Below are 26,129 nucleotides of genomic sequence, written 5' to 3' on the forward strand. Positions count from 1 at the left end.
TTCTTCCCCACAATACATGCCACATTTGCCTCCAGGCTTTAATCTGGTCTCCTCCCTGAGATCTGTAGGGAATCGTGGCTTTCACTTGGATTCACGCAGTCAAGTCTATTTCACGGAAATAGCGGGCAGCCCTGATATTTTACACACTCGGTTTATTTTGTATACACACACTGCCTAGTGGAACCATCGGCCTGTTCTTTGGTGAATTCCAAGCCGCCCACTCACCGGGCTTGGGCAGCGAAGAAGACGGGAACATAGCGTCGTTGTCGGAGCGCGTCCATCTTCGTCAATTAGTTCACCGGCTGTGTTATCTGACTCTCCCAGCACCGGCTATAAAACCACGGCGCTTTCACTTGACGTTAATGCCGCTAATGCCGTTTAATCACTCAAGCATTCATCACAGTATGTCCTAAATTACTATCGGCTTCATTTGGCATTGCATCATCCCAGCCAGTGCCCATGGAGCAAATGAGGGAACGGTAATGTATCTCATTCAGAAGCCCGATTGAGAAACCTCAGCGGTCCTGGGGGTTCGGTCACTGGCCGGTGTCCGCGTGTCGTCTGAGGCGGGCTGCTTAGCATCGCAAACAGTTGTTGTGTCGCGGATGATAAATATGGATTGTGCGTCTAATATACCCCGGGGATTTGACCTGGTTTTTCATCTGGAAGTCGCCCTACACACACGCACACGCACACACACACACACACACACTCAAAGTTCAGACGGAGCGAACGGAGCTAAATGGACTTTTCGGGTCGCGTGGTGAGTCGGAGTCGGGCGGCTCAGCGAGCAAGTGGAGGAGCGTGGGTGTGCCGTGTGCAGCGTAGTGTGAATGGAGATATATAAAAAAAAAATAAAAAAATAAAAAAATATCAAGGCCAGGCCAGGCCAATCCAAGCCAAGCCAGGCTGAAGAAATCTGTTGTTTTTCTCCCTGGCATTGTAACGTTTCCACAGAGAAAATGGATAAAGGGGGGAGAGGGAGAGACCCAGAGAGACAGAGAGAGAGAGTGAAACAGAGATGAAGGAGATGTGACTCTGTACTCATTCCAGTCCAGTCAACCCCGGGGGCGATCATCGGCGCCCGTCGGCCCAGACAGGGTGAAGCCAATCAGCACTTATTCAGAGGAAAATCACCGGAATGTCTCAGCGGGACACGGCGCGCTGCCGAAACAAAGTTTGGGCTCCCGCAGCGCGGCCCGGCCGAGCCCGGCCATGCCCCACTGACCCACTACTGGCTGCAGGAGCTTGATTTACAAGCTGGGTTTCTCCTGATTTTGTGTGTGTGGGGGGGGGTATAGACAGGAGTCATATGTTTTTGGAGTTATTTTTTTGAAGTCTCTTCAAACTATGTCAAAATTTAACAATATTGCCAAGGCAATTTATTCCATTCACTGCAAAAAAAATTTTTTAACAACATTCAATATAGTGTAGGAGCTTTAAAATCTTCCTAAACAAGTTAAATGACATTGTTTAAAAAGGAGTGAGATAGTTCCACTTGTTTCCAGTGCAAATCAACAGTTTCTTGATACTGTTGGAGTGATCCGCCTTATTCTGCCTTTATTTTTATTATTGTACAAATAAATGCAAAGTAAATGCAATGAAGCAAGATGCTTATTGCTTGGCAACAGGGGAACTATTTTTTTGTTGTTGGTGGAAGCCTTGAGGGCCAAAATATAAATGAAAACCCAAAGCTTCTACCTTTGTTTAATGTTTGATGGTATTGAAAAATATTAAGTGTTATTTAATAGGAATAACATATTCAAGTGATCTGATCTATATAACTACACTATAGCATTATAGCACAACCTCAAGTATGTTATTGCTTAATTACCTCTGCCAAGGTGGTTATGTTTTCGGTGCCGTTTGTTTGTCTGTCTGTTAGCAGGATTACGGAAAAAACTGGCCCGATTTTCATGAAACTTGGTGGAAGGGTGTAGCATGGGCCAAGGAAGAACCCATTAAATTTTGGAGCGGATGCGGATCCGACTCACGAAGAAGCAATAATAGCAGGTCTGCGCTCTCCGAGTGCCCTTCTAGTTATTACATGGCTTTGTTGAATATCCAATTCTGATTGGCCAGTGAAAGCATTCTGAAGTCTGTTCTGAATAACAGAGTGTTGTTTAACATCTAGTCATATCACTCCACAGCCAAGAAGTCTGGTCCATTTCTACTCAAATTATCTTGTTCCTGCCAAAAAGACGTTTCTCCTTGGTTGCTGCAGACAGTCCTGTTGGACTGCTTTTTGGTGGCAGCTTGTGAATTACTTTAGCATGCAATAAAATCATGTTAATTTTATCAGCGTTTTGTGTCAAGAGATTTATGTCTTTGGTAAGCAGCCATGTAATAAGCGGGATAATGTGCAGGGATCCGGTCATTATTGCAAAATAAGCCCCTTCAGGGTGATTAAGACCCCTCCGAATAAACCTTGAATCACCCTGTCGGGGCTTATTTTGCAGTAATGAGCGCCTCGCTGTACATTTTTCACTGTGTAAGAGAAAGTTTTCCACAATGTAAGAGAAAGTGCCTGTTGCTCTCACTCTTGTGTGTCATCCAGTGACCACGTCACACTTTAACAATGTTTTTCATGCTCTCTTTCTCTCTCTCATGTGTTTGGAATGACAGTTTAGGAAAACCTATCATTGATTCATTCACTATTGTGGCTGCAGCATCTACTCAAGTGGCTGTGCCTCTCCTGGTGGCTCCAGCACAGAAGCGACTTAATGAACTATGAGTTCAATTGCACCATTTTGCATCCCAAATTGAATTTACCCAAATGCATTCTGGGAAGGAATGGCTAAATGGCCTCTGCAAAAAGTCTGCTTAGCAGTGCTGTGGCATAAAACGAATGTGATGAAATTAATTAGGGGCAATATTGTACAGTTGCGCTCATTTAAATCACTCAAGGTATAATGTTTTCCACTTTGTCCCGCCTTAATTCGTCAATTAAAAATGGCTAAGAAACCTGTAAAGGCATCATCTGTGCGGCTTTCTTTTTAATTGCCTTTATTTAATAACCTGCATAAGTTTTTAATAACCTGCATAAGTTTTTACAAATGCAATAAATGACTGGAGTGTCTAGTCTAGAAAGTTGTTGTAAATTAGGCAACAGTAAGACCAGACAGCAAAGACATGTTCACAGCCTTGTGTATAATGTATGTAATGCCATTCAGGACCGTTATATATTTTATTCTGAGTATGGGGATATAATTTTATATGACATACAGAGTCAAACAACAGGCTGGTACTGACACTGAAACGGGCTAAATTGCTTTTATATTAGGGAACTATTTAATGTTGCCAGGCAACTGTCGCGACTCAACATCTGGTGATCTGGTAAGTTCAAAGATAAAACACTTTCATGATAATGCGTAGATCGGCTAACATGAGCAAAGCAATGCATTTATGAAGTTCTGCTTCGGAGAGTGAGAGAGGGAGAATTTTCAAGTAGAAAAATAAATATCACAATGGAGCGTATTGACGGAGGCAGAACGGGCCCTTTGAATTATGCATAATGAACGGCTGAATCCATTTAGTCTACCGCATTTCACTCAAGGCCAAACAACAGAGTTCTTCTACTTTCAGCTGCCGGAAAAGTAGCTCTTTTTCCCATTACCTTTCATCAACCTTTCAGCTCGCGTCTGCTCTACAATTTCTTATATTTTATGGCATCTGATCAAGTCTTCTGTAATGAAATGTGCATTGATGTGTGCTGAAGTCTCTTTCCAATATGTATTTATTTTTTTTTACTTTCAGCACTTTAGCCAAACTTTGTTTAGTGGAATTTCTATGATGGTGCAAAAGATGCAATAATTCAATAAAGCTTAAAAAAAACAAAACAGAGACTGACAAAAGCAGACTTGGTCTTGCCCAAGCTCCTCCACAGGGACATAAATCTCTATGTAACTCAATAGTAGGGAGGTTTTCAAAAATAGCAAAAATGCAATGGCTCTTCTGGGTTTTTAAACTCACTCATTTGCTTAATGCTAGCTGATGCATGGGACTTCCACACCTGTCTTTCCTGGCTTCCTTCTCCACCGAAACAGCTGTGGTTGTTCTGAGGCGGTCAAGGACAGAGTGGGACAGAGGACATGCATGTGTGTGTGTGTGCCGTGTTTTTTTGGTTTTTTTTGCATGTAATGTGTGTGTGTGAATGTGTGTGCAAATGGGTGAGGGAGAGGGAAAGAGAGCAAGAGAGAGGAAAATAGCAATGGAGAGAGAGAGCATGACAGAAACAGAGAGGAGGGCAAAGAAAAAGCAAAAGGGAAAAGAGGGATAAAATGCTTTAACTCACCATATCGATGGACGACACGGGTCCAATGCTGTTGACATATATCCCCACATCGATAACCGTCGGTTTCACTGCAAGGGCCAGAGAGAGGAAGAGTGAGAGTCACGGTAATGTTTGTATGCAATGCTTCTACTTTATTTGTCACGGTGTCGGCGTTTCTTTATTGTTTCATCCAGAAATTAAATCTGTGACTGAAACTGCACGGGGCGCCCATGGCCACAGATCCAATCAGTGTTGAAGTTTAACAATGATTATCATCACTCACAATGTCACATTGAAAAGTAAACCTAATCGCTTTTTTTCTTTTCGATCAGAGCGGAGCCATCCGTTCACAGTGGAGAGAAAGAGTTATGCCTCTGAAATCAGAAAAGCTCCCAATATTTCACAGTGTTAGCTACAGCTAATGTTGCCAGGCAACAAACACAAATCGAGCCAATGCGAAGGGTCTTTGCTAATTTTGCTTGGCAACAACACTGGGGCTCCAGGTTGGTTCCAGGAAGTGAAGACTAAATTATCAGAGACAGACCTAAATGCTGCTTTTTTTTGTTTTTGTTTTCCAGATGCAAAATGGACATAAAGATGGACATAAAGCAGACAATCAAATACATACTGTATATCTGTATCATATATATATATATGTGGCTGGGGACTTATTGGTTGTTTGGAGACCCTGGTAACCCAGACATCTGCGATTGTAGATTCAGCAAAGAAACAAATTACAAAAGACAAATTGCTTTTGATAACATAGCCCAGTTAGTGTGAAAATGCTTGTAGGAACCACCAGAGCATGTTTGCAGTTAGTGAACAAACATCTCATCAAACATTCATAACTGTGGATTTCGTGCACCGTTCTGGCTCCATTTAAATGCTGTTCTGTTTGCTGTTTGCACCTTTCTAGCGTGATTTCATTCGATCCAACGGAGCACGCTCCAACAAGTTTCCCGAGCACCATCACTCTCTCGCCCTCTCTCCTCCTATCCCAGGGCACCGCGACTACAGCAATTAACTTCTGTGATGGCGTATAGACAGGACACACACACACACAATTTTCTCCCTTTGAGTGCTACTGGACACAACACTCCATTTACAAACCCTCATTCTGACAATAGTTTAAATGTAGGTTGAGTTGTTTTGGGGTTAAGCACAGAGCATGTGTGAGAGCTCTTGTACCTCTACCCTTGTGGGGATGAATAGCTTATTTGCTTGCTTGTTACCAGAGGATCCACACTTCCATCAAATCTCTGTGGGGGAAATGAGTGAGTAAGTGGAAGTTGTCATTTTACACCATCGATATCCCCGCCGCCCATTTAGTGTGTAGCCCAAAAAAAAAAAAATAATAAGAATAGCCTTTTCGAAAAATGCCAAAAATAAGGGAAAACACATGAGATATAATGTATTTTGTTCCAGGGGTTGACATACATCCATTAGCATCAACTTGTGAGTTTTGATCTTGATTCTTGCTAATGAAGCGCTAATCATCTGGGAAAGTGGACAGCAATAGCACAAAGAAAGTCATGAGTAATGTCATTTACCTCTTGTCTCATCCTGACTGCGTTGTACATTCAAATTAGTCATATTTTCATAGCATTGCATTGAATAGTTATTATAGTTGTTACTGTTTCCTTGTTCGTGTTAGCTAGTTCTCTTTCAATTGTTGTTTTCCAGTTGTTGCTAGCTACAGGCTGACAACTGTTGTAGCCCCCTTTCCCGAACGATTAGCATTTCGTTAGCAACAATCATATAAAAAGTACTTGAAGGATGAAAATTCACAAAGATGATGTTAGTTGATGTATTTTATTTCATGGAACAAAACATAGCAGTTAGTTGGGGATTTTTGAATACACACCAAGTGTCAGAAATGCTAACTTTACAGCTTAGAGGATTACTTCAGACTTTGCCTCTCTATGCTCCCTGCTATAAGGACAAAGGCCATAATGGTGAAATTAATGTTTATATTTGGTGGGTTAGGCCATGTCCGCAGGCTTGTGGTTGGAGAGCTACAGGCAGCAGCACTATCAAAGAAGAGCGCGATAAGCAGTTACATTTTTCATATAGTCTATTACTGTGAGTTGCAATATGTGAGGGAAGTGCTATTTTATGTATCCATGACCCAGCTATCAACTCCACATTCATATTAATCATTTTTATGTGGAAATGCTGTTCATCGACATGCAGTCCTTCATCTGCATCTTCACTATTCATATCATTTCCTATGCTTTTTGAGGTGGATTTGAATCAAAGAATTCAGATGCACGTGGGCGTGTTCATGTGTGCTCATCTGTGTGTTATATCCCAAGGGACTTGCTGTGCCGGGCCATTGATGCAAACGTTTTTGGTTGGTAAAGGCCTGCTGGGAGGAGTTGAATCCATTCCAACTGCAATGTTATGCTCCACCAACTGGACAATGAGGGACAAAAGCAAATTTTCTAATGAATCTCATGGCATTAATGTGATTTCACTTATTTTTTTACTTTTCTTATTTGTGTTTTAACCTGTATTAAAGATGCATCCTTTGTAATCTTTGGACCCAAATTTACAGTCAGTCAGAAATGTAAGCTTAATTTGTATCAACAGCTTAGAGACCAACCAGTTTAGAGAACCTGATGCTGATAAGATGTGTTTTTGAATGTTGCCTTTTGGCTTCGAGGCAGTTCCACTAGAGTAGGTTGGGTTAAGTGTGTTGGTCACAGATCAATGGCAGTAAATTGTTATGGGTAGAAAGGGCAGTATTTTGTTAATTTTCCAAATTCACAACTGGGATTCGAATTGGCATATCTCTGGTCAGAAGCTAGCGTCTCTAACCTTCATGCAAGCGCTGGTCCATTTCTGGGCGTCCGGCCCAAGTTCAAGCTGCAACTCAAGAAATTTGGCATTCAAAGCATACAGGACAATATATAATCACAATATACAAAATAGACACATTCGTCCATTCCTTCATTCATTATCCATTCCCATGTATTTCTATTCAGGGTCATGGAGGGCTGGAACCTATCCTAGCATGCATTGGGTAGGCAGGCAGGATATACCCTAGAGAGATCGCCAGTCCATCACAGGGCGAACACACATTGGACAGACAAACACACTCACATTTACAGTATATCTATGGGCAATTTCGAGGCTCCAGTTTACCTGACCTGCATGTCTTCGGACTGTAGGAGGAAACCCACATGGACACGGGGAAAACATGCAAACTCTGCACAGAAAGGACCGGGGCCAAGGTTTGAACCTAGGTGCTTCTAGCTGTGAGGCGACAGTGCTAACCAGTGAGTCACCATGATGCCCGCAAGACACATGTACAGTGGAAAAGGAGAAAATTGAAAGACCAAGGAGGTGGAAGCACGGGGCGGAAAGTCGATCTGTTACAGTTAAACAAGTTTGCAGCACTCGGGAATTGGGACAACCTGAAGGGAACTGCTCTAAATTCTCGCCACATTGGGCGATGAAGGTAGACTACGATACTCAGGGCTTTGCATAAGACATGTTTTACATAGACATCAGTGAGGTTGGTTCGCTGAGTTCCAATAATCGGCACTTCTACAATACCATTGAGTCCACTTTGGTTTTCTCGCTTAGGTTTCTTTACCAGGCCCCTATAGAGGAGGTGAGGAACAAATAAATCGTAAAACAAGATGTTACAGTCCTGTATTTCTGCTCCTCCCTAAGTCTTTTTTTTTCGCTTCCTCTTGTAATGTGGATGAATCCGTGAGCAAGCACAACCATGAGCATCACAAACGCTGAGCTGACCTGACATATGTCCAAATAACGCGTGGCAGATTCATGTGTGATGTGGACTTCCACAACAATGCATAGGTAGTGATGATGATGCTGAATAGCAGAATATTGAGGGGATTTTTTTTATTGTTCTCTTTCTTCACATCCTTTTTTTCTCCTGGCTTGAGAGCCTGTTTTGTTCTTTTTCATCTCTCATCAATGTGCCTCCCTGAAGAAAGAAACCTTGACTCTTCTTTGTCTTCTTCTTCAGATAGATAGATAGATAGATAGATAGATAGATAGATAGGAAATCCACAAAGGACCCAATTTTCCATTTCTCTGAGAGTGACCCACAGAGGATACAGAAGAAGAGCACTCCTCTTCCTCCTCCTGCTCTTCTTCCTTTTCAGAAGAGCATGACAGGCCCATCTGTATTACTGAATTACCCCATTGGCCTTGATTAAGAAGAGGGGGCTTTTATGCCTGGTTGGCCTTTCACTGGGATGACAAATGCATTACGCATTATCAGCCCTGAAATGACGCAAACACACGCATACACACATGCACACATGGCCCAGCTGACCATTCAATTCCCATATGTTCAATGTCCAAGGAGCACTGTACCAGGAATAGGCCTGAGTGAGCTTTCATATCCATCCCCAGGGTTAACCTCACATCTCCATTCTCACATTCATAGATGTATGTACTGGAAAATAACTCACTCTATTTACTTATTAAAACCGATCTCTTGTCAGCCCTCCAGCTATTTGCCTCCGGTCTTTGTTTGCATCAGGCATACTTCTAAGCAAGGGCTTAGCATTTTCATACAAGTGTATTGTGTAAAAGTACTTGGTGCCCTTGGCCATATATACTACCACTATATTCCATTACAAATATGATTAATAGCACAGTCAGAGTAAGAATACATCATATAACCACCTCAAACAGAATAGAATATCCCATTCCGAAAGAAATTTAATTTGGTATGAAAGCCGTGGTATAAACCTTTTGATAATCGTTCCATAGGAGAATATCAGCAGCTACAGTATGGAATGGAAATGCTTCAACTGGCTCCTTTCTTTGGTTGGAATACATATTTCTGGACATATTCCTACACTAAGAGTAAGTGACGTCAACAAGCTGTTGAGAAAGGCTAGAACATTTTTCCTCAACATTTATTCTTTGGTGCACGTAAATGCACCAGAACTTATCAGATCACCTTATTTAGTGTTCATGCAAACAGTTGGATTATTCCAAAGGAAGGAATTAATTTGGAATAATAAAATATTCTGCATATATCTTTGTCCCTTAAAGTCAGAGTGATGGGTCATATAGTTCAAGTCGGATATGGATACACAAGAGTGTATTCAGTAACTGCACTGACTGTAATCCATCCAGCCATACTCTACTGCACTGGTATAGCCCATGTCACCCGCAGTAATCGCACATCATGTCATGCATGACCTCTCTGTTCCCTTGTTAGTATGTGTTGAGACTCTTCAGCCCATCGCCTTGGGCTTGGGTGTACATGGGAAAACAGTTACTGCTACTACCACAGTGTGCCAATGTGCATACAGTCTGGGTCACCATAGAGTCATTATGTAACTAAACAGACCCCATCTACTGTATCTGTATTGTATAGATCTTCACTGGATGATTGAGTTTTAGTAAGGGGAATGGTGAGCTAGTAAACTGTTATTTCCTTTTTTATTTTCCCTAAAATGACTCCAACTAAGATCACCACTAACGGTATCAAGGTTTTCCTTGTAACACGAAGCTTTAACGGTAGATATGGCTACCAGCCTGTAGCCATATCTACCATATTTTATGTTGCATTCACATCATAATGGATTTACTGTAATATGAGCTGACGACTGGGAAAATAAACATTCACCTCAGCCCCCTAGTGGTAATTATAAGTAGGACATGTATCACTAATTGTGGAAGTGTGGCGGCCAACTTGGCAGTGAATCCACCGATGTCATTTTCCTTTGTTTTAGGTCTTTCAGAGGAAGATAATAATATTGGCTGATCGTAAAATACATTATGATAACAAGAAGGAGCACAATTGACCTTACAATCGCCATTTTGGATGTGGGCATTATAAGTTAAACATTTAAACGCCTCCAAGTTGTAGAACAGAAATGCCATCTTGTTCTTCCGTTTCTTCCAATATGACATGAACATGGCACTGAACAACATGTAGCCAACATACCAAGGCTGGGTTATCATAGGTCTATTGTATGACTTGCAAATTGCAACACACGAAGATTCCTAATATACTTTTACGTTGAGCTGCCATATGGTGCATGATGATGCTGATAACATTGGTTTCTGGATGCGGTTAGGGGTTGCACAATGGCTTCTTATCTTTATTGTGTGACTGCACAGACTCCATTTAGACAGAAACCTCCCTCTACTGTCTATCCCAGTGTTTCTCAGCCTGCTTGGTGCTGAGCCACACGTCAGCAAAACAACAAATTTGCTAGGCACACCATTACTGAAAACTGTCAAAAATTATGAAAAAGTGCCAGAAAAACACAAACAGAGCTAATGGATTTGACTGGTTTAGATAACAAGCGCAACACAGAGACAACAGAGTTTTAATATGAATCAAATCTAATAATTGTGTTAGGCATTTCATTTACTTAACATTTGAGCAAAATGTCAAGGCACACCTGAGCTTTCCACACTGGTTTAGAGTCACGAGTCTATTATGTGGAGATACACACAGAGAGACAGAGATAAGGGAAGAAACGGAGAGAAACACCCTTGTGGGTATACACATCTCCAGCATATTTATTCCCATCCAAAGCATTTTAGATAATCAGTGAATTAAATCTAGATGCCTATTTTGTATTTTTTGGACAGCCAAATCAACACACTTATTTGGCTGACTCAGCTGTCAAAGGTGGGAATTTTGCAATGCTAGCAGGCATAAAGAGAGTATTATAGCATTGTGAGTGATTTAGCTGTACCACGTAAACACCTAGATGGCCCACATGTGTCTATGACCATCACCGCCTTGATGACCTAATGCAACCCTGATTATCTCTATTCCTTGTTCAACCAAACAAGTCCCAGAACCTTATTTACAGTAAAGATTAAAGACTAACATGGTACTAAATCAAGAGGGTCCAGCAACAGATATGCTATAATTACTGTCCAGTGCAATGGATCTGGACAATTCAAACAGCGTCTTGGAAACTTGGAAATCCTGCCTGTAACTCATTGTATGGTGCTATGGGACAAGCAGATTGGAGATTGAGTTCTACAAACATTTTTCAGAGGCAGAGCTGCTCTGGAGGTAGAAATGATCTCATTGGTTCAGTCAAATGTCAGTGGGCGGAGCCAGAGAACCGGTGTTTTGGAGTGAAAGTTAGCTAATTGGAACACTTAAATGGCAAAGAAGGAAGTCTGGTCAAAATATGAATGATAAAATATAAATAGCAGTGACTTATTTTTTCATTCATTTATAGTATTCATGATGTGGGAAGGTCAGTAGGCTAGGAAACTAGCGTAACTAGCCAGCTGTAGGCTAGTAGGCTATGGCTAGCTTACTTGGATAACTTAGTAGATTACATTGTTTCAGTTAGTAGCAGAGCACTAGGCTTCATAATATTAGCTTCCTTATCTCTTGCATTTCACTGGGCTTCAGTCTAATCTTACTTAATTAGCCAGAAAAACTGTGGTTCTTTGGCTCTGCCCATTGAGGTTTAACTCAACCAATTTGATTATTTCTGCCTCCAGAGCAGCTCTGCCTCAGAGAAATGTTTATCTAACTAAAACCCCAATCTGCATGTGGCAAACCTCAGCCATCTGGTTCTCAGGTGAAAGCAAATGCTAAGAATTATTTGCAAATGTGCTATTTGACCCACATCTGTAAAAATCCACAGCATCTATTCACTCCAAGGCCAAGCAGCAGTGAGCCATCTGCATTGCTGAGAGGGCCATCAGCTGCAAACTCCCAACCACTGGGAAACTCCCTCATACCCAGGAGATGTTCACTGCTGAACAAAAAAATGTATGTTTGCCATAGTCTTACCTCTGGCAGATGCCACAGGTCCATCAAAACTAGAGCAGCTAATTCTCTCACACACACACAAACTCAAACACACACACACTGCTATTATACAAAAGAACACAGTGTCATCATTAATAAAGTTGTCTGTTAAAATGTTCCCAGCCCTACATCGGCTAATGACATGATGCATATGCTTCTGAACGAGATGTGATTTTGAGTATAAATAAATTTGATGAAAAGCCTTCAGTTTTTGGTGGAACTCAGCAAAACAGGAGAAGCTTTGATTGATGACAATTAATTTTGGACATTCATACAACACAAGGCACTGAAGCTCGATGGCCTAAATTTATCGGACAACTGTAAGTTATGGATGGAAGTGCCACGCGCGCATTTATTCAGTCGTCATCATTTTTATAAATCAAGTGCACACCCAGTTTGAAAAACGATCTGAAGACCCGATTTACGTCGAAATCAAAATGCTCCAATGCTTTTCGGATTTTCCTCCTCTGTGTGAAAAGAAAAACGCTATAAAATGGTGGAGCTTGCAAAAAAAAAAAACATTTCGACTGAATTTGCTGAAAGGTTAGAAAGGTGGACTTGTGATCTCAAGGTTTGAGTCCCCAGACCGGTAGGAAATAGCGAGAAAAGGTAGAAGTGAAGGAGTTACACTTTACCCTCTATTAGCTATTGACGTGGTGCCTTTGAGCATGGTCGCTCAGTAGCCAGTGGTGTAAAACTGCAGATGTGCTTGGCAGCCAATTGTGAATATATGTATTTCAATGAACGTAAAGCAGGGTATTGCTGAAAAAAAAGAGCGCTTACTCAGCAAATCCTGCCTGGATAAATACAGCTTATATAAATTGAAGGAGCGCAGCCTCGCTCGGTGACCCTTCAGACTTTGTTTTATTAGACCCAACCAGAAACAGCAGTCCGCTCCATATTATCGCGCCGGAGATAAAAAAAGATGACGTCAGAAGTGTGCCAAAGATTCGGCAAAACTCATATAATCCTTTTATGAAAGGGGGGAAAAAAACGAATCACGTGAGTCGTAATGAAAAGGCTTCTCCGTCAGATATCGACCGGCTGTGTAGGTGTGCGCGTTAGGGATTTGTGTATGCATGCGAGCGTGTGGGTGAGCGTGCGAACGAGCGGGCACATACTGTACTCCACCAGATTTTTTTTATTCAGCTCTCCGAATCAAATATAATAGATCTGCGAATGGGGGGGGGGGTTTCTCTTCCTCTCGGAGCTTTAATGAGAACCAGGCAAAGGAAAGGTCTCGGTGCTTATGAATCGCCACCAGGCAATCACACACCCAACACAGAGCAATCACTCAGCAAATTGGGGGGGGGGGGGGGGGTTGTTACAGACAAACACACACACACACACAAATGTATGCACACACACGCACATATGCTGAGGTTCTTTTATCAATTTACTTTCAATTCGAGGATAGAGAAATCAATTTAGCCACAACGCGCTCTTATATCCACTATATAATGGGTCAATGAACAGCACATCATCAATTTGCTGTATTTACATTTACATTACAGGCTGAATTGAAAGTGAATCATCCCACACACACACACAGGTGCTGGACTCCTCACACACCCATAACCAAGCTTGCGGACATTAAACCTTAAAGACTTTGTTCTAGCTGTTGCTCTCGCGCTGCTGAAGATTACGGTGAAAAGTGTCAGAGGCTTTATTGGGTGGGGGGTGGTGGTGGGGGGGTGGGGTTGAATGCTAATGGATGGCTGCAAAGGGAAGCTTTTTGGCTCGGCTTAGGCTAATCCCGGGGATACTGTGTTAAGAATCACAACGGAATAAATTTTATAATAATGCTAATAGGGCTTGAACGTCTGCCATGACAGAGGTTAATGCTATAATCGTTAATCTCTTTGCCAGGGGAAGACAGAACATTATACGCTTTAGTCACACACACACACACACACACACACACACACACGCCCCACCGTATTGTTTGACTGACATAAGGTTGGTACAATAATCCTAAAGTGCTCGCTAACTCCAACTCCAACTCCGCTCCACTAGCACCATTGTACCGAGCGACAAAAAAGGGGGGGGCATGTGCCGCTTCGGAAGACGGTGCCGAAAATCGGGGAAGCGCTCGTCACAGCTGGAGACTTTCTCAACATTCAATTAGAGACTTTGTAACCATCAGGTAAACAATGAATAATCCATTAGCTCGCTCCCCCACTGCAATCACAACGACGCAAACCATGTTTTGCCTGTTACTCCTTTCTCTTCCACAAACAAAGCAAACGTGGGGAATGAGATTTTAACGATTTCAGGGCTGGCGTGAAGGAACGCCACACCTGCCCTCGGGGAAGTTCGGTGTCTCCAAAGTGTTTCAAAGTATGCAGGCGATGTATTGAGTTTTGTTGCATGTGAAAAACTCAATTTTTTTACCTGCATAGTTCTGCGCTTTGAGATGTTTGAGGATGGAATGAGTCATCGACGCTCATCGACTCGTATCTAGTGCAATCAGACGCAAATGTTAGTGCCAGAGAAGCAATGAGACACAAAACACTCACACAAAACGGATCAAACACAATGATTCCTCTCATTTGTCCTCCAAAGCGGCTGCATTCCCCTCTTTGTTTTGCGCTAAATGAGTGGGATTACATGGAGATACAAGCCTCACAGATGCAGCCTTCTCTCCCCCCTGTCCCTTTCCACATTTCGAAAAGTCTTCCCCCTCGCAAATCCCCGGCTAACCACCAGCACTATGGCTGGAGTGGAGCGGACATGGGAGACACAGATGGAAATCGATTAAATGGTTAGAGCTCACAGGAATGGGAAACGTCTCAGCCATGATCCAGACCCCGCTTGGTCTTATTACCACCTAATGCACTTCACTCTGGTGTCGGCCCCTGCCTTAAACCTTCGGATGATTGCCTGGCCGTTTCTTTGTGGTTTCTCATTAACGTTGGAATGCGAGGGAGTGAATGGTAAGGGTTTATGAACATCCGAAACAGAAGATAAAAAGAGAAATTTAAGCTCAAAGCCTGCTATTACAAGCCTCGCCAGACAATGCGTTGAAACGCATCTCCCAGAAACGCCTTAAAAAAGGGCATAATTTTCACTTTTCTTACAATTTTATTACATTACCTTGAGCCTAAGAAGACTTTTCATGTGAAAATAATTTATAAATATTTTTAGAAATGTATTCTCTGCCTCTTTCCCACTGAAAGAGCTACTGGCCATTGGTCGCAAGTTCATGTTTTTTAAACAGTTAATTTCAGCTTGCTTTTTGATGTTCCCAGCACACTTCACTGACATAAATCAAGAGACTCTTGAGCTGTCTCGCCATAATCACCATGACTTATTAAACATGACCGGTTATGCTAATAAGGTCATTCATTACGCAAATTAATGCATTAATTAGCAATAAACCTATGTCAACACACTTGTCTTCACATAACACATGGTATTAATATGAACATCATATCTTCAAACATTAAGCAGTTTAAAGAAGTTTTGCCTCATTAATATGCAAATGTATGCGAAAAGGTGTCGCAAAATGTCATCATGTGTTATTCTTGGCTTACTGTGTTCACTAAGCTCCCATGGTGGTGAGACATAACAAATGCCATGATGTGGTTCAACATGACAATACTCAACTGTCATTCAAATCCGCAACTCTTTCACAAAGTGGGAATAATCAGGTCAGATCGCTGGCTGAGAGAGATGAGCAAAGCACAGTACCACATGGTCTGTGATTGGCTAAGTGAAAAGTGGGGCGGGGCCACCGTTGGCAGCCTTGGAGGAGGCAGCTGCCTTCTCGATACTCTCGATAGTCGATACTCAGGGAACAAAAGTCTCTTGTGCCCATTGCTAACAGCCCAGAAAGAGCCACAGCTGTGATTGGCTGGCAGTACTGGAGGGTCCGCCCCTCCCTCTGCCCCAAATGTAAGAGGATTGGTCGCCTCCAGTAAAGTCAGCTTCCTACATAACATACTGGCCCATTTCAGAGCCAACATTTTTTCTAAACGCAACTTTGGCAAAACAAGAAATAGTACAATTTGTCCTTTTATTTTACTGTAAACAAGGAAGGAATCCAAGAGTGTGAAATGCCTCAAAAAACATTCAAATACTTAAGATACCTCTGTGAAAGCGGTGGTGGAAGAAACATTTGCAACAAAGAGCCCAAAAAGCTTGCACCATCCGCCAGCTTGTGTGTGTGTGTGTGTCTCTGTATCCCGTGTGTAACTCTTTCCCGCAGGTTATTGTCAAGTCAACTAACCTGGCTAGATAAGACTTGGGGAAAAGCATTTGCCAGGACTCTAAACTCCTCTTCATCTAATGAAATGTCACTGGACTTGAAATATTGAAGAGGCTCATCTGAGATCTGTCCTTTCAGCCGCTGAGGTGTCACCACTGTGCCAAATGTCAGCTCTGTGAGGATCAAGGAGAGGAGGCCGGCCCGGACCCACAGAGCCTCAAAGCCACAAAGATCAGAGCCAGAGGTGGCGAGAGCAAATATTTTACTCCCGTGGAAGTACTGTTATTTCAGTGGATCCTTACAGAAAGCTGCACCAGGCGAGATTGTTATGCAAAAATACACCTGTTATCAGCCTACATGTAGTGATGAATCGAAACTTAAGAGTGAAATATAAAGTGTCTCCTAAACAGTGAGCGAGTGAGCGCTCTGTCCAGAGAAAGCTGAACTCTCCAACGTTAGATCTTTTTCCTCTCTCGACTCTTTGGTTTTCTTTGGTATATCATAGATAAACATGAACTTGCTGTGTGCAGTGTATTACTAACGTCACCTTACAGGATTTCTGGATATTCAAGTTAAAACCATTTTAAAACGGTTAGCTCATGCTCCCATATGTGTGAAGTTGCCTAGTGCTGCTTTAAAGAGTTGCTAAACCCCAACTGGTCATCTGCTATTGGCTGATCTTTGGTGTCAGGTCATGTCACCTTCTATAAGGTACAACAGGTGGTGACATCACCTGGCACCAAAGATCAGCCAATAGCAGATGGCCAGTTCAGTGCCCTACTTTTCACCATTAGATGTCATGCTTCACCACAGATTTGGGTAAAAGTGCATGTCTAGTCAGTTACTCAACAACAACAAAACATCTATGCTCGAAAATCTTTATAAATCTACCTCAGCAAAGAGGCGGTGTAAGCATATCCAGCTGTTTTTGTATAAATAGTGGGACTAATGGTACCTGCCCAGTGGATTAATGCTTGCTGGTTTATTGAACAGCATTTTGACCACAACTGGGCACTAACAGGTCATGGATGAATACCTGTGGTCAAAGAGTTGTTTAATAAACCGCCTTAGGAGCATTTTTTACCCGTGACATATCCAGGGAACTGGCATCCCTCTGGTCAAAGCCATTTCTCCAGACTAACCCGTAACAGAAGGCATTAATCCAGCGGGCAGGTATCTTTTTGGACTTAATTTGAACCCCATACCTCCAAATTGATCGACTGACTGGGCGGTAATGGAAAAAAAAAATATGAGCTGTTGAGAAAATCTGAATTAATTGCGTCCGATAATTTCAGTGTCATGCAATTAAAGGCGTTACAATTAACACATTGGACCGCACAGGGTGTCGCGGAATGTGTCTTGCATGCATGTTGTGCATTTTGAATAAGCCTTACCTAATATCTCAGCTCGTTTCAGCTGTTGAATATTTCATTTGTGAGTTGAATATTTCACTGCTTCAAACAACATCCAGTTTGGATTAGGGAGTTTTTTGCAGGATGATTCCCTCTGATGCAAATGAGAAAACGAGACAAAAGCACCTCTGAGTTTGAAATGAAGTGCGAGCTGAGTTCTAGATGCTATCGCAAATCTAATAAATTCTGATCTCTTCACAAAGCTGCATTCATTTACATTCATTAGTGGAGGGCAACACTTAAACTCACCTTTTTTTATATAAATCTTTAAATTCATATTAAGTAGTATCAAACTGATCTAAGTTATATGAGGACAGGGTCTTCTAAAAAGACATAGATTAATGCTTTTTAATCTGATTGTCTCTATTGCTGGTTGTTTGTCTACTACATCACTGATTTACATGAATGTTCCACCCACAAAAGGAAAACAAATCATGAATCCATTAATGAGGAGATTAAGTGCCAAGACTCAAATGTCACACGGACCCAAAAGCTTGGAGTTCCGCCATTAGCGAAGACCGGAAAGTCACCCTTGCGGACCCGGGATGAGCTTCGTATCGCGGCGTCCGATCATTTCCGAGAACTGGAGAGTGAGCCTTTCATCCCAGGTAGCATCCCAGTCACCTCTTCCATCTGCTCCAACTCCTTCTCTGCTGGAGCCGTGCACCAGTGCGAAATCACCGGATCTGAGCACAAGGCAAACACTAGCTTCTTATTTCTGGCACAGAAATGTTCACTCCATCTGAACTTTCCCATAAAATAATCATAACAAATCTGATATCCACTGAATTTACACTTTAATAAAAACAAAGGATACGTCTTTATTTTTTATTAAAACAAAGGATGAATCTAGGACTTCTGAGGTATGTTACGCGTGAATATGAGAAAAATTCACCGACCGCCAACATCCCATCCTCCGCTCCCATCCCCCTTCCTTCAAATGGTGCTTTGCCCCGGAGTGATTGAATCTGACATGACTTCCGAATTGGATCCATGAGATTTTAATATAGAATCCAAAGTGGGTCAAACTCTCGCTCGGATTTCCGCAACTCACGAGAGTTTGTCTGAGACCTGTACCGAAAATGTAGATATATATATAGCTTGGGATGCAGCAAACATACAGGAAGTGCTAATGGGATTTTAGGGGGGGGGGAAATTAAGCCAAGACAATGGATTGAACTAGAGGGGAGGGGAGGAGAGGGGGAGAAAAAGGAGAGCGAGGGAGAGAGAGAGAGAGAGAGCGATAGAGATTCAGGTGAGAGAGCGAGGAAAAAAGGAGAATGAAAGAGAACAGCGAGAGGCGACGGGGGTGAGAGATTGAGAAATGGAGGGAGAGAGAAAGAGAGGGGGGTGGAGATGAGAGAGAGGGAGGAGAGAGAGAGAAAGAGAGAGAGAGAGAAAGGAAACAGCTGCATTCACTTACAAACCATTGATGTCTGAGCAGTTTTGGTTTCTATTCCTGATATGCACCTGGCTTTTGTCTGAATCAAAGATCTTTGCACGCACACGCACACACACACACACGCAATTGTGCAAGCAAAACTTAATTTCTATAACAAGTGTCTGAAATAATTTCCGAACACAGCTGTATCTGTATGATCAGTGAACAGGAACCAGAAGGAAACAATACAAAACAAAACAAAACAAAGACAGACAGGTAATTGTAAGAAATAGACAAATAGGTTTTTTTTTTTTTTTTTAATTCAGGATATTATGAAGTCTCACCCAGTATGGAGCAGGAAGGCCAATGCAATAGACTCTCATTAGGAACAGCAGCTGCTGGTGGGTGGCAATTAGACACACACATACACACACACACACACACACACACACACACACACGCTTTCAGGCATGTGCGCATCAAACTGCACAATACATGGCATTGCGAACGTATTTACACCCGCACACACACATACACACACGCACGTTTCCTATTCACAGTTTTTTCCCTATTCACCACCCCACAGATTTAATTGTAATGTCAGACATAATCAGCGAGGCAGTAATGGTTGATATGATTGCGGCGACCTGGTCAGTCATCATAGATCAATAGCTTGTTAGCTATGGACAATTACAGCCTTCAGTCACAGTCACCGGCTGTGATCACACGCAGGCTGAGACTGGATTAGCTACCTGACCGTATTGAAAAGTTGTCAGACCGACTGTGTTTGCATAGCAAGCAGGCTGAAACTGAACCGTCTATTTCACCAGACTGAAAAATAGCGACTGAAACTCTGCCAGGATTTCTGTGGAATGCAAATCAATCTTTCAGGTGTTTATCTGAAGCCATTTGGGATAATGACACCTGTCAATCAAACAGCATGTCCAGTGCTGTGACTTTGTCTATTTCCTTGGATTTTCTGTGGATGCAGTTTGAGTTTCTGTAGGTGGCGCTCTTTTCTTTATCTGTTCTCATCACTGTTCATGCTAACTACCCAGTTCTTCTTAACATACCGAAATGTAAAGTATCACTTCCTATCAACCGGAGGCAAGACCTGCCTGATAGTGAGCAAATGGAAAAGCTTTCATGAACTGGATATAGGTTGAATCACTATTGTGTTGTATCAATTGATGATAGAGAGCAGCAGAACAGACATTTATGTATAGTACACATAGATAAAATGCTACACATTTAACTTGAACAAATCATTAGGCTGTATGTAACAGACTCAAGCCAGGGCTCAAACAGTGAAAAATGGGTAAATTTTGCAAATGATCCTTCTTGGAGTAGTACATGGGAGGGTTTTACCACATAGGACAGTACAATGAGTGCCAGAAGATTTAGACAATCATAAGAAAGTCAATTGAGCAAATGTTCCTATTATTTACAATTTACCTTAGCGGAATTGCCCTAATAATTAAAGCACTTGAACCCATTTTGTCCCAGACAGGAGTGCAGTGAAGACCTAACTTTATTCAATCCAACTGCTTGAGTTACCGTGGCTCCCAAAATCCAAATGTGGGTGGCTGCAGTGCATCACAGCATACTAAGTCCTGTACTCCGACTCGCTTTGTCCTGGATTCCCTGGTGAACACACGAGCAAACTCTGACACACTCACAGACCCACACACACACACACACACACACACGCACGTGTACACAACGATCACACGGATCACGCACAGTGATCATGGGCTGAATCCAAAAGGAAAGTGACACAATAGGGACACAAAAGCATCTCACGCTCATGTGAGGTGAACTGCTTCTTATCGGTTCAGGTGAGCCTCAACACTTGTTCCACTCGGGGGAAAATGTGGGTCGCTTTTCGGCAAGTGAACCGGTCACCCACTTATATGAAGATCAGGCCCGCCACTGACTTCACGAGAATGGAAGAGACAGCCGGAAAACAAACAAGGGATCTAAGATAATGGCTTTGTCACGTTGCATCTTGGGTTTCGGCTGGTGTTTTCATGTGTGTTGCCTCCCTGCTGTGGAAATCAGCGGCACCTTTGTCGGTTTTAAAGATTACTGAATAAAAGGAATCAATCAATTAGAGAAGTAAAGACACAATCTTAACAGTAATTTCCAACCCTGGAATGACTATCGACCGTGCCAAATCAAAAGCATGTAGAGGAGGCCGGGGATGGTTGTAACATGGGATAGTTGTAACCCTTTCAATTCCTCCAATCAGGAGCAAGCTAGAGGTCCTGTGATCAACTGTGTAGATGCTCCTTTTAGTCCCAAGCCCACATGTGGAAAGGAAAGAGGCTGTGAATAAAACTGGCAAATTTACAGAAAAATCTCTGATTTTGAGGTTAGTAAGTAATGTTTTTAACTAAATTTATAAACTAAGTTTTCTTTTTTTGGGACAGCATAGCTGTTATTGTCAGAATTATCAAACTTAAATTGGGATAATCAGCCAACTTTGGAGGCAAATATCATGTGGTTAGCTAATGAGCTCAATGTATAATGGCTGGAAAGGTTTGGGGACACTTCTAACAAATAGAGGTGGGAATAGTTGGAACAGAACAAACATTAGAAATGTTAGAAATGAACCCAGATAACACAGGCAGACATGCACACAAATTCACACACACACACACACACACACACACACACACACACGGTTCTGTTAAAATGGGAGTTAATTTGAAAGGACAATGAGTAATATGTGCACAACAAATCTATTACAATCCTTCATAGTTAATATTAAACTCTCATATTTAATGTTAACTAACTCTCATTTGTTTGTTGTAAATGTTTAACTCTCACACAAACACGCACATCACACACCAGCACACACACACACGCACACACACACACACACACAAACAGCATGGTTTGGATCCACTTGTTGAAACCAATCTGACAGATTGCAACAGAGAGCCAGTAAAAACTTTACACCGGATTTTGAAAGATCTAACTCAAATGAGCAACGAGATGGACAGGAATGTGAAGTGTTATAACCATCCCCGGTCTCCCCTACTTGATTGTGGTTGAAGGAGACTCTACAAGAGGAGTGAGCTTCACTGTTACACACAAGCAATCCTGACAGTGTTGCCCACTTCTACATTACAGTAGCCACCACTGTACAGCTGACCAATTAACACAGACACTCTCAGATGACAAAGACAACACCAGGTCTTCTGGCTCCACAACCAATGTCATATAACAAGCATGACCATAAAATTGCAGTCGTTCACATTTGCTAAGACGCATGAGGAAAGCACTGTTTGATGTGACTGTGTGTGTGTGTGCGTGTGTGCGTGTGTGTGTGTGTGTGTGTAAAAAGAAGATGACTTTGATTTAGACAAAATCAAGGTGTACCTCAGAAATGAGCCAAACTGTTCTGACATCAGTGGCTGGCTGCCTATGTGAGTGCACTTGCCTCTATGTGTGTGTATGTGTGTGTGTGTGTGTGTGTGTGTGTGCACCCTTGCGTGCGTGTGCATGTTTTTTCTCACAGAGATTCATTGCAATAGCTCTCAACCGGATCCACTGTTTTTTTGCAATGACTTAAATGTCCCAGATCTGTCTTTGCATGAGCATCATCTTCAAGTGTATTTGTTCTTGTGTGTGTGTGTGTGTGTGTGTGTGTGTGTGTGTGTGAGTATGTGCCATTGTGTGGGAGTGTGTGTCAGCATATGCACACGCCTATGCGTTTCCGCTGCTTCACGTTAACCCTGCTAAACACATTAACATTTCATGGACGACACTGAGGTTTGTCAACTGGATCTCATCAAACTTTTATCCCTAATTATGGAGGCAGAGCTGGGGGGAGATTCCCCCCTGCGTGAGGTGAACTAAGCAAGCTGCTGGCGGGGGAAAAAAAAAAACCCCAATTCCCACGAGGTTATCGACTGTAAAAGCTGGGTGTTTGGTCATTTTAAATACCCCAAGAACACAAATAAAGACTCTTAATGATCTGTGGATAAGTGTTCCCACCAGAGTCGTTTCACAGCGGTGTGGAAAGTCCTTTGCGACTCCATCTCTAGCACGTACCTCTAAAGCTCTCAGCTGTAGCAGGGCCGATTGCCTCGGAACGAGTCTCTGTAGACCCTTCGCCAGCCTCGAACCCGTGAGTCCCGCGTCTGCCAGCGTGATAAATGGGCTACCAAAACACGGCCAGTCTCAAAAACACACTCCTGAAACTGAATAAGGATTAGGGCCCTCTAATGTCCGGACGTACTGCGGAACTTATGTCCAACAACGGAATTCTAAGGTATGTGTGGGGAACAGCTTCTTATCCGTTCAGGTGAGGCTCAACACTTTACTCCGGGATAGTGCGGGTCATTTTTTGGCAAGTGAACCGGTCACCCACTTCTACGAAGATCAGGCTGACTTCACGAGAATGGAAGGCCCGTGGAAATGTACGATTTTGGGGGAAAACTGCTTCAAAGGTTAGTTCCTTTCCGTCACTATGCGAGACAGAGACTTGTCTGGGACACTCTAGGTAATGACACTTGAGTGTGTGTTGACGTGCGTATACGTGTGCATCAGCATGGGGGAGCAGGGATCAAGGGGAGGAAAATGGCAGGGATCAAGGGGAGGAAAATGTCAAAGCGAACACCAGGAAACACAACAGCGACGACAGCATCTAAAGAGTTCAGAAACATGGTACTTAGTCCAAAATTTAGAGTAGAGATCCCCAAACGATTTCTACGAATCAGATTGTCCTGCTGGTTTTGCCAGCAAATTGTCGACTGGAAACGCAAAGATACTTGCAGACAAACAATCTGAATCCAAAAGAGAAACTTGGGGATAAAATAAAATTCGAGCCCCTTCTCCTTTGGGATCTCCTCAGCATCTTGGATCATTTTTGAATAACAGTCAAAACGTTTTGGTCCACCCTCCTCCCAGAGGGAAAGCCTTACTGACATGATTTTAAATGATTTTTCTTGTAGATACTAGGATAAAGACTGTGGGTGGCCCTAGCCCTCCATTTTCAAGCTGCAAATGAAAAATGCCATTTCTAGATGTCATGCAAGTTATGTTTTCCTGGATTAAATCTGCTTCGAAGGCCTTTACCTATAGCTAACACTATTTTCAAGCCTCTGAAAGCACTGGGTGACCACTTTTTTCCTTTTCCCTGTCAGGATTTAGATGAAGAAAAACAGTACCATCAAGATCAGAGTTAGTTTATAATGACAATTCAGACAAGATGACACGCTTTTCCCATATCCCTCCTAGACACACCTGCTCAGCTTCATACATATATGCATTTAATCAGCGGGGTCAGAGATCAGGGCCGGCAGCAGTGCGGCACATGTGAGGCGGTTTCTGTCAGGAATGGCATAGAGCGGAACCAAATTAGTGCGCTGTAAGACACAACCCTAGAGACTATACCAATGCACCGGTTCCCACAACCGTTCCCCAAGCAATGCCTCTTGAGGATGCAACCAAAGTGCAACAGCAGTTCAGCAAGCATGCAGTGAAACGTGGGACTTCTAAATAAATGGCTACATATGTACGAAACACCGGGAACTTTCCGGTCACCAGCCCCGCGGGTACAACACACCAGGGATCAAACCAGCAACCTTCCGATCGTTAGTCAGCCTCAGCCAGAAGAGGAACATTTTCACCCGGAAAGCCTTGCACCTCGAGGCTTGATTGCACCTAAACCGTACCTGAGATAATTTAGGCGCAATCAAAAACTGATTTTCCTCCCCTCCAAACCCTCTACTTTGAGTGTTTAATCGCTCATTGGCTGGAGCATCCAGCCTTGGCAGCATTTTGCCTTTGCCTGCTGAGGTGGTTTCAGCACCTTGGACAGCGCCGCTCCCAGCCAACCCTCCGCTCTTATTCCACTGGAATAAAAGCAGCAGATAACCATCCACCTCAAATCCACACACACACACACACACACACACACACACACACACTTTAAAGTAATTACAGGCCAACTTACCGCCTATATCGGGGCGAAGGGTCTTGTCATATTCCTTGAGTAAATTATTCAGTATGAGGGTGGCGTCTGCCTGGTGCGTCCTGGGAACCAGCATTTGATTGACAGTCACATCGTGGTGATCTTCATAGTCGTCGCTGTATTCCAGTAGATCAGAACTGGGGGGGGGGGGTATAATAATAAATAAGGAGGGATGGGAGGAGGAGGAGGAGGAGGGGGGGTGGGGGGGTTGGGTTGGGGGGGTGCGTCAATGATATGTTATGTGTTTCCCTCCCTGCCAAAACCACCATTGATATGCTAAACTTTGTTATGACAAGTGATGCTGTATGTTACTCTGTCAGTATGGTGAATGATTGTCATGGTTAGACAGTGTATCGATTCCAGTGCAATAAATGGCTGTTGCCACTGTGTGTGTGCGTGTATGTGCGTGTGTATGTGTGTGTGTGCGTGGGGAGAAGCCTCACCAAACACAACATAGATTCAACACAACATATGCACAGTCTGCCAGATGCATGCAAATAACACGTATAACAATAACAATTCCCATCACAGCCTGCAACTTTTGAAGCCTCACAGAAAAGCCATCTCAGCTGTTGATCATGCCAAATAAAAAATAAAAAAAAAAACGTGCAAAAGCAGACTCACCGAGCGCCTCGACCGACCAGAAGTAACAAGAGAGCGACCACAAACTTGATTGTCATTTTCCCATATACGCGGATCCCCCTCTGATCGCAGCGGGAGTCGGGTTTGGGTGGACGGGAGCTCCGGCGCGCGCAGCCCTGCGATAAAGTGCCAATACAGTAGGTGTGTGTACCATCAATCCGTCCTCTGAACTTCCTCATCCGCCCACACGCGCACTTTTCTTCTGCGTGTCATCCGCGACTCGCGGCTGCTGTTTGATCCCGGCTCCTGTGGGGAAGCTCCCGGGGGCGCGCGCCGACCGACGATCAATCAGTGTGATCAGTCAGCGGGAGAGAGTCAAATCGACAGACAGCACCCAGCGCCTCCTCTCCTCCCTCTAAACGCCAGTGTGGGCAACAGAGCGGCATGTGGTGACGCTGTCTGCTGGTGGTGAACCTTAAGAGATGAGCATCTT

General features: G+C 43.0%; 1 protein-coding gene across 2 annotated transcripts in view; it reads right to left on the reverse strand.

Moving 5' to 3' along the window:
• LOC139642863 (gamma-aminobutyric acid receptor subunit gamma-3-like) overlaps nucleotides 1–25,734 on the reverse strand; it is a 71,253-nt gene extending 45,519 nt beyond the window's left edge. Inside the window, exons 1-3 of one of the 2 annotated variants that reach the window (XM_071517897.1) lie at nucleotides 25,679–25,734; nucleotides 25,037–25,191; nucleotides 4,295–4,362 (exon numbers count right to left, since the gene is read on the reverse strand). In XM_071517897.1, the coding sequence (XP_071373998.1) occupies nucleotides 4,295–4,362; nucleotides 25,037–25,191; nucleotides 25,679–25,734 (279 nt within the window). Of the gene's footprint in view, nucleotides 1–4,294; nucleotides 4,363–25,036; nucleotides 25,192–25,678 lie in introns of those variants that run through there. The other variant, XM_071517898.1, reaches the window with a different exon arrangement.
• Between the last annotated feature and the right edge of the window lie 395 nt (nucleotides 25,735–26,129).

This window comes from Centroberyx affinis, unplaced genomic scaffold (genome assembly GCF_046629955.1).
Source record: "Centroberyx affinis isolate AG114_WGS23_722 - 3 ecotype Tasmania unplaced genomic scaffold, CSIRO-AGI_Caff_v1 ptg000538l_1, whole genome shotgun sequence".
NCBI lineage: Eukaryota > Metazoa > Chordata > Actinopteri > Beryciformes > Berycidae > Centroberyx > Centroberyx affinis.